The sequence below is a fragment of the Centruroides vittatus genome, unplaced genomic scaffold (genome assembly GCF_030686945.1).
Source record: "Centruroides vittatus isolate TY-2023 unplaced genomic scaffold, ASM3068694v2 contig_2787, whole genome shotgun sequence".
NCBI lineage: Eukaryota > Metazoa > Arthropoda > Arachnida > Scorpiones > Buthidae > Centruroides > Centruroides vittatus.
In genome coordinates this window covers 175,582-185,384 of record NW_027121767.1, presented here as the reverse complement: position 1 = coordinate 185,384, position 9,803 = coordinate 175,582, and the positions used below count along the sequence as shown (strand labels likewise).

The window sequence follows — 9,803 nt, the reverse complement described above, 5'->3', positions numbered from 1 at the left end:
GCGTAACGCCAAGTTGTGCAAATTGGGCAAGGATACAAACGAGTACGAAGTCAGCGAGTATGAAGTTTTTTTTTTTCATAAACCTGATTATTAAAGACAAACGAACTGCCGAATTATTGGGCTATGATGTTTCTATTAAAGTAGTCGAGGTAGACAAATCAAGAATACTAGGGAACAAAAGAAGTACTACAATCTCAAAAACGAACTAGAAATCTTTCAGGATACAGGTGAAAAACACATAATATTTGTCTTCTCTTAAATGCATTAAACACGATTCCAATCGCATCAATTGAATCGGAAAAGGCATTCTCGGTAGCAAGGCTTTTCACTACTAAAATAAGAATTAGATTGAGTGATCGGAGTATTGACCATCTTTGCTTTTTAAAATCTTATAATACGAAATATTGTAAATTTTTATATTTTATTTAAAAAATCAAAAATTACCTTCTAAGTTAGAAGTTTGATCTAAATTCATTTTTCTTTAAATTTTCAACTCAATTCAAAGTCATTTTTTGTTGTTGTATGCAGTTTCCAGCAAACTTTAATAAATTTTTTCTATTTGTGAAAATTTTTACGTAATTCAAAGGTAATTTTTAATATATATCTTACACAGCATTATTAATATGATTTTGGAGGTTTTTTTTTTTTTTTTTTGTAACTCTTTCCGCCCAGCGGGCACTAAGAGGGCCTCTTATAGCAAGCCCATTATGGGTTCGGCCAGGCCCACAATGAGGCGGCCGGGTGGTGAGGGACGGGGACCGACATATCCGGACGGACCACCCCCCGAAAAATTCCTGGGGATTTCTCGACCCGTCCGGATTCGATCCCGGGTCCCCCAGGGCGGCAGGCTGCTAACCTTGACCGCTCGGCCATCCGGCCAATTCGATGCTGCTACTGCCCCTCAACCCTCAAAACATACAGAATGACATAGCAGCTAGAATTTGACGACTCTACGAGCATTTACAAGAAAATGATCATTTGACAATGGACGAAGAAATTGACTGCAATGAACTAAAGGATCTGAGTTCTTTTCTGAATGTGCCTATAAATGAGGGTAAATTGTATGAGGATTACTGTTTACTAAGAGAAATTCTTGAAGTTGTGGCAAGCAAAACAAAGAGAGTAGACTTGCATTGGGTCAATTTTTTGAAAAACGTGTGGGTGAATCTGTCAAAAAAATAAAAAAAAAATTTGTTGCATTCACTCTATCGATCCCTATCGCAAATGCCGCTGCGGAACGTGTTTTCAGCGTAATAAACGAACTTTGGTCAAAAAGTCGTAATCGAATGAATGGAACACATGTAAAATCTGAAATACAAGTGTGCACAAATTTCAAATATTCCTGTAAAAAATTTTATGATTTTATCGTCTCCAATCAAAAGGCATTGCAAGCTGCTGCAGTGTAAAAAATATTAGATTTTCATTGTTTTTTTATTTCACCTCCCGAACAGTGATCTCGAATGCAGCAGCCTACCTGGCGAAAAATTCAAAGTACGAAAACAATATACAGTAGAACCTCGATTATCCGGATTGTTCAAAATAAACAAAAATTGTACGAATTTGCTAATTTGCACTTTGCGAATTGCGACACTATTTATGTACTGTACATACGTGATGGAATGCATGGAACAAAATTTTGAAAAGACCATTAGTAAATTCCAGTAACAGTAGAAAGTGGTATAGGAGACAGTGCGGAAGCAATAGCACAAATTTCAATATGTGACGAAGATGTAACCGAGTGGTTAAATTGCGATGCGAACGATCCTGGATTCCAAATTTTGAATGATGAGGAAATAATTAAAGAAATATCTGCCTCAGATGAACAAGATCGAGAAGACGAAGAAGAGATTTGCGAAGTAAGAGATATTGGTCCTACACATTCTGAAGCTTTTCAGTGCTTAGATGTCGCCATGAAGTGGTTTGAGAGCTAAGAAGAGTGTAACTCAGGACATCTTAAAAGTATTCGCGATTTAGCAGCTTCAAAAAGAACAGCTAGCTTTAAACAAAATTCGTTAATTGAATTTCTTAATAAAAAATAATTTAATATTGAAGTTATATGTAAATCTAGACAAATAAAAATTATTCATACTATATGCATTGTCAATTATTACTTTTTCGATTATCCGGATTTTTCCGGACTATCTTCATCCCCAATTAGTCCGGATAATAGAGGTTCTACTGTATATTAAATCCAAGCTATTTTAAACCCCATAACCTAAATGTTCTAAACCCCACAGTTAATTAGTAGCAGTCGGATGGCCGAGCGGTCAAGGTTAACAGCCTGTCGTTCCGGGAGACCCGAGATCGAATCCGGACGGGTCGAAAAATCCCCAGGAATTTTTCGGGGGGTGATCCGTCCGGATATGTCGGTCCCCGTCCCTCACCACCCGGCCGCCCAATTGTGGGCCTGGCTGAATCCATAATGGGCTTGCTATAAGAGGCCCTCTCAGTGCCCACTGGGCGGAGAGAGTTACAAAAAAAAAAAAACCCCACAGTTAGTTTATTTATTTTGTAAAAATCGTTTTTATGGATTCCGAAAAGATATTTTGCAATTTATTTTACATAAACAATAAATTAATTTACATTATTAACTGTCCCCCGGATTATAGGTTTAAATAGATTGGGTTTGATACACATGGTTTTCGTACTTTTGAATTTCCCGCCAGGTTGGGTGCTGCATTCGAGAGTAGTACTGGATTTCTGACCCATTGAGTTGGCAACCTGATATGACACGACTCTCCCTCACTCCAACGATCTTTAGCTACCGAAATTTAATCCATGTATATGTTACAGTCAAAATCCGTTTTTAGTTAGAACGCGTTTTAACTAGTTGAAACTAGTTTATACTGGACGTCTTTGTTAAAACCCGTTTTGTCTAGTTAAAACTAGTTTTAACTCAAATTCATTTTTGACTAGCAGTAAATTCTAGTTTTAACTAGACAAAACGGGTTTTACCTAGTTAATTTACTGCTGTACATATTTTGATTTTAGATAAAACTAGTTTTAACTTTTAACATTAGTTAAAACTAATTTTAGCTACATAAATATGTTTGGGAGAAATAAATAAAGTTATGTGTAGTGATTTGGGGGAAGATGCCTAACATTTTGCTTATGAAGGAAATTACGAGGTCTGTTCAAAAAATACGCGGACTGACGTCATAAAACAAAATGTACGTACTTTATGTAGAAGTTACATGTCTGGGTTCCCTTCAAAGTACTCTCCTTCCCAACGCACACACTTATCCCAACGGTGTTTGCACTTGTTGAAACAGTCCTGGTACGCTTCTTTTGTAATGTTCTTCAACGCCTTCGTCGCATTTGCCTTAATCTCGGGAATCCTCTGAAATCTTCTTCCTTTCAAGGGCCTTTTGAGTTTGGGAACTAGAAAAAGTCACAAGGAGCACGATCAAGTGAGTGGGGATGGGGGAGAACAGTGATCGAGTGTTTGGCCAAAAACTCACGAGTTCTGAGGGCTGAATGGACTGGAGCATTGTCGTGATGGAGAAACCAGTTGCCCACTCCTTCACATTTCTGGCCTTTTGCGACGGATGGCGTCCCTCAAACATTTCAGAACATCAATGTAGTAAGTCTTGTTCACTGTGGAGCCTTGGGGAGGTACTCGTGATGAACAACACCCTTAACATCAAAGAAAACTGTCAACATCACCTTGACATTGGATCGAACTTGGCGAGCTTTTTTGAGTCTGGGGGACGTTTCACCCACCCACTTCGACGATTGGACCTTTGTTTCAATGTCACTAGGACGATTAGACCTTCGTTTCCAAGTTTAACACAAATTTCACAGCAAGTCGTTGCTCCTTTATGTCATTCATTCTGAAATCCGACAAACGAAAAAATCGCACTTCACTAAAAACCGCGTAGCAAATCAACAAATAACTGTAATCGGGAAACGGCTTTATTCACCAGATCTGTACAAACCTAGCGACACCAATCGGATTCCCCTGGAACCAACTGGAGCCGCGCAATTCAAACAGTCCGCATATTTTTTGAACAGACCTCGTATAGCGATAATTTGGGTTTTGGAGGCCTCTAACAAAAATATCATATTCTTGAGCATGTTTTTCAAATAAAACTTTGGAGTGTATGAAAAATAATTGTATATTGTGTTTGCAATGACGCCTTTTTTACTGTCTGGCATTTTAGGCATCTCACCCTAAGTATCCGGGTGAGATCCCAAATGACATTAGGGTAAGATAACAAATATAATTGCATAAAATTAATTTTCGAATATCTTAACCAAATTTAATTTATTGCATATGTAGCGCAAAGTACTTCATAGTAAGTATAACAGCGCAGTATAAGTATTGTTATGTTTCCGCCCGTTCTAACGTGCTCTATAGCTAGCTGAAAGCTCATTTCAGTCCAAAAACCTTTTTGAAAAGTCCTTATATAATTTCTATGCATATCCTGCAATAAAACGAGAAAACAAAAATTTATTTAAAATAGGCATATTGGAATTCAATTAACAAAAAATAGACATGTTACCCCAAGAAAAATGTGGCATCTTTTCCATTTGTCAGGGTAAGATGCCTAGTGGAGTCACGTGTTCTAGCATGTCTGATCGGGATCGGCGGTAACTCACGATGGAAACTTTAGAACCTTGACTATATCACACATTAACCGTTTTTCGCAATTTTTAATAAATTCTATTTTAACTTTTAGTTTTAAAATGATTCTAGAAACATTTCACAACAAAAACTTCGTTCTTATCTTGCTTTTATTCTTCTCAGATGTAGAAAATGAGGTAACGGTAACAAACTACAGCTTTCCGCACTCAATATTGGCCCAACGATTCATCATACAAACACATAACAAAATCTGATGTCACCATTTGAAAATATAAAAAAGTAGGCATCTTTTCCACTTACCATCTTACCCCGAATCACTCTATATGTTGCAGTCAAAACCAATTTTTAGTTAAGATGCGTTTTAACTACTTGAAACTAGTTTATACTGGGTGTCTTTGTTAAAACTAGAATTTACTGTTAGTCAAAAATGAATTTGAGTTAAAACTAGTTTTAACTAGACAAAATGGGTTTTAACAAAGACATCCAGTATAAACTAGTTTCAACTAGTTAAAACGCGTTCTAACTAAAAACGGGTTTTGACTGTAACATATATACAAGTTATGCCAAATTTCGTTTCTTAATCTTTACCCCATCCTGAGATATTAAACAAAACAGCGCCCACACAATCAGTTTTTTTGAGTTAAGTGGTGTCAAAAACATCATGATTCAAAAATCCTGGTTAAATGTAGCACACATTACAGCTGGGAATGTAACCCGTGTTACGTTATAACAGCCAGTAAAGTAACATGTAAAAATTTCAGTTGATTACAATACTTTGCTGTTTTATGTCATAACAGCCAGAAAAGTAAAATGTTTTTTACACCACAGTATTTTAGAGTAATTTTTCTTATTTCTTAATTATTTGTATCTATTGTTTTACATGTTTATCCATTGATCTTTTAATGGGTAATGGCACATTAATTGATTATTCTGCGGGCAGTGATCAAATGTTCTTGTGAACCTCTACTGCAAGGCAATTTAAATTTTAAAAAATTAAAAATTTATATAAAACTGATGTCAAATTATTGAAAATTATAATGAATGTTACAAGGGCTTATCATTTAATTCATGGAAACATTTCCACTTTTCTTTTGCAAATGAATATCCAAGAAAATAGGCAGCACGTTTTCTGAACACTTTGTGACTTTCCATACATGCTGATCAGTTCCTATTGGTCTCAATTTTGTTTTCTGTTTTGTATTACACATTGCATTTTGCATTGAAATACGTTTTGAAACAAGAGCCATGTTGAAAGACAAGGCACTTATTTCCATTCAAGGCAACAAAATGTATATTTGCGCATTTTGTGTTCTGAGCAACAATGAATAAGGAAGCATATTTTGATTTTACTATTCACGAAAAGTAAGTCAAAATATGCTTCTGTAGTGTTTTTCCATCACGATAATGCCAGACCTTACCGTATTGCCAATATTGTGCAGTATTATAACCAGAGGTCTTATCTCATCCTCATATTTGCAGAACTACAGATCCATGCGATTTCTTTCTGTTGCTGTGACTGAAAATTTTGAATGGTAAGTGCTTTGTATCTGACATGGAGTATACAGACCCATGGCAACTCTGACATCTGCCTAAAAAATAATTTCAGTAAGCATGTAATTTGTGGATATGATGATGTCAGAGATACCTACTAGTCAAGCATGATAAATCCTCAGATAACAATAGGAAAAAAGTAATATTATTGAAGAAATTAAATGATCAACTCTTGTAGATAAAGAGCAGCTAAATTACACACTTATATTTTTGAAACATCTAACATAATTTTTTTTTAAGAATATCTTTTTCCATGCTAATTGGAACATATAGGATGGCCCAAAACTCAGTTAATCATTGCAAAGACTAATTTGCAGCCTTCTTATATATTTTTGTTGTTTCCATCAGTTTTGTAAAAGAATAACTCACTGCTCTAAACTCTGTTTACAACTAGGATTCAAAAATGTATTTGGAACATACGAAACATGGTTAACTAACTTTTTGTTCATCCTGTACCTTAGAAATTACTGTTTCTGTTAGTATAAAATTTACTGTCTAGTAATAAAATTTACTTTAACCACAATTATGAAAGAAATGTTTTAAATTATCTCATTGTCAGAAATTATTTCTCTATGTAAATTATTAGTTTTTAGACATAGAAGCCTAAACATACTTTGTGTGAAATGCTGAATATAATATATTAATCAAAGTATTTTTGAAATTATGTACACTTATCATTAAAAAAACACCTCTCTCAGCATTTTATAATTGGATACTGAAAAATTGTAATTCAAGAGATTAACAGACATTTAATATTAAATAGTACTCATTTATTTTTTAAATTCTGTTTAGAAATTATTGGAAAAACAAATTCAGAGCAAAAATAAAAAACCTCCAAATTACATTTTAGAGGCAAGAAGAATATTTAACAATAAAATTTTTGAGTGTATTTAAACTTTAATTGTTAGTAATATATAAGTAAATACATTGTAAAATTTTAATTTATGAAGAAAGTTATCCTAGAATAACTATTTTAAGCCAGAAGTTCAAACATATCACTATATAAATATTATAAAATAATTACAAAATAGTATCATCACTTCACATTTTTCATATGAAAGTAGAACAAACTCTGTAGCATATATCTGCTCAAACAAAAAATAAAAATGGATGAAAATTTTATAGGCCAAGATGGATAGCCAAAAATTCAATGCATAAAGTGACCAAAAGTCAGTTAACAACTGCAAAAACTAAATTACAGTTAAATACTTAAATCACAACATGATTTTTAAAGTGATTTAAAAATCATGTTTCTACCAATTTTTATAAAAAAAAAGCTGTTCTAAATTCATTTTATGATTTTCATTGCTACAAGTATACTTGGGACAATACATAGTTAACTAATTTTTGGGTCACTCTATACATAAAATGGTCCCTAGAATTAACTTCTTGCTGCATTTAGTAAAATTGCTTAAGAATATCATTTAAAAATACTTAATATAATGCCAATCTTTGTCTTCTATATGCAGATTAATCAATCAATATTTCTATAAAAGCTTCATTCTTTGACATTACTTTAATATTATCAAATAAAAGGAATCAAAAGATATATCGACTTAATTGGGATTAATGTTAAATTCAAAATTTCAGAAATTTTTCAAATAACATTTCGTATAAGGGAAAACTTAATTTTTCGACAAAAACCAGACTGACCTTAACTAATATAAATAAAAATATTCAGTTATTATGATTTAAACTGCATTTACTATTTTTCTTGAATATGACAATATAAAAAGAAGGTATATATATTTACGTATATAATTATTAAAATGCAAAATAATTCTTTTCATGCAAAATTATAACTCCTTATTGAAAGACAAATGTAATAAGAATATTTAAAAATTTGATTATATACACATCAGTTTCACCTTCGTATTGAGACTCTGAACAATTGGTAAAGCTTCATCTAAAATTATCATTGAAGACCTTATCCTCATGGTTTCTAGCAAGGGACAGGATTTTAAAAGCCACTGTAAACCTTCGATTGTTAGATTGCAATCCACAATAGTTATATCTTGAAGTTTAGACAAATTATTCTTTGAAGTTATTTTAAATAAAACGCTATCGGTAAAATGCGGCACATATATCAGAAAAAGCATTTTTACATTAGGACAATTAGAAATTAACGCAATTAGTAGATTTGCAGACGGTCCCGTGTTTGTCATGCATTCGAGATGTAAAGTTTGTAAATCATATAAATTATTATTATATGGTGTAAATTTACAAATTTCCATCTCAAATATCACCTTTAAATTTACAAGATTATGACAAAGAGATATGATCATTCCAAAATCTACATTTTTAAAAAATATAATTCCTAATGACCTGAGTTGTCTTCCCAAAGTTTGAATTAAAAAATGATAGCCTTTCTGGAAATCTCCCGGTGGTATAACATCTGCCCATTGTATAATAATAGTATGGAGCTGTTTCATTTGAGAGATGGCCATAACCGCATCGTTATTATTAACTATAAGATCCATTTCAGCTACATCCGGACAAGTAAGTGCGGCTATCTTGATAGCACGGAGACTCGCCGGTGACCTATCCGGTTCGAGAAAAGAATTTCCGAGTATAATTCTACGAAGTTTATATTTGTGGCATAAAGTTCCGTTATCTAATTCCCGACCATGCAATAATTCCAATGCTTCGGCTATATTGTTTTCCAAGCATAATAACTGTGGAGTATATTGTAAAAGAGCTGCAATCATGTCTACTGGGATGGTATGTTGAGAACCTTCGAAAATCGAAACGTGTTGCAAGTTACTAACAGAAGACATCTGCAATTCTGAACATTGAGGAAACAAACTTTTCAAATCACCAACTCTAGGAAAAAAGCGTAATTCCAACCATTTTAAATGCACGGCAAACTTCAAAACGTCGATATCAATGGGTATATCCAAATACAAATGTTCGATATTTGGAGATAATCGCAACAAATTTTCGACCGCTTCGCTTCTCAGTAATTTTGCTCTCTCGGACTTAATGCATTGCACTCGACAAAATATTAATTTAATCAGTCGGTAACCGCAGGTACCAAGGCAATTTAGAATGGAAACGAATTCTTCTGTACGAATGCGCACGTCGCACAATTCAAAATTTTTAACCCGTCCACTTTTAAGCAAAGGGCAGAGTTCCTGGTGCATCAATTCCCCTCTGGACGTCACCTTCACCACGACAGATATCAATTCTTCGACGAGCTGACTAGGAAAACAAGAGAAGGGATTAATTTGGCTATAAAGCCTCGAATATAGCCAATTGTAGTTTATCAACAGATTTGCAACTCCGACGATGCATTTTTTCTTTAAGCTTTCGGTCGGCATGACTCAAGTAACTGAATTAAGTCCAAGAGACAAAATGGAAACAGTTCATCACAACTTGATTTGTATAGAATTGAGATGAATAATGAATATTCATTTAATGCACAGAAAATCTTTTCAATTTGCATTTTTCGGTTGTGGACGATAACCGATACGATCGTGAATGATTGCTTTTTTGCTTGCATTGCTAGGGGATGTACCAAAAGCTTCGGTATTTGGAGAATCGCATATTTTGGAGGAATTCTTTTTCTCTTCTAATTCTTTTTTGATGGCTTCGTATTCGTGCATGTCATCTAATTTTAAATCGATCCTCGTAGGATTACGTCGAAACATTTTGATACTTTCAA

The 9,803-nt window shown here is 33.8% G+C and overlaps 1 protein-coding gene across 1 annotated transcript; it reads right to left on the bottom strand.

Moving 5' to 3' along the window:
• Positions 1 to 6,887: 6,887 nt before the first annotated feature.
• LOC136972078 (uncharacterized) lies at positions 6,888 to 9,605 on the bottom strand. Its single transcript, XM_067266625.1, has one exon. It carries the CDS (start codon positions 9,457 to 9,459, stop codon positions 7,987 to 7,989), a length of 1,473 nt encoding a protein of 490 aa, XP_067122726.1. The 5' UTR covers positions 9,460 to 9,605; the 3' UTR covers positions 6,888 to 7,986.
• Between the last annotated feature and the right edge of the window lie 198 nt (positions 9,606 to 9,803).

What these genes read in the sequence shown, in the direction of transcription:
- LOC136972078 (XM_067266625.1), bottom strand. Translation starts at nt 9,459, where the DNA reads ATGCCGACCGAAAGCTTAAAGAAAAAATGCATCGTCGGAGTTGCAAAT.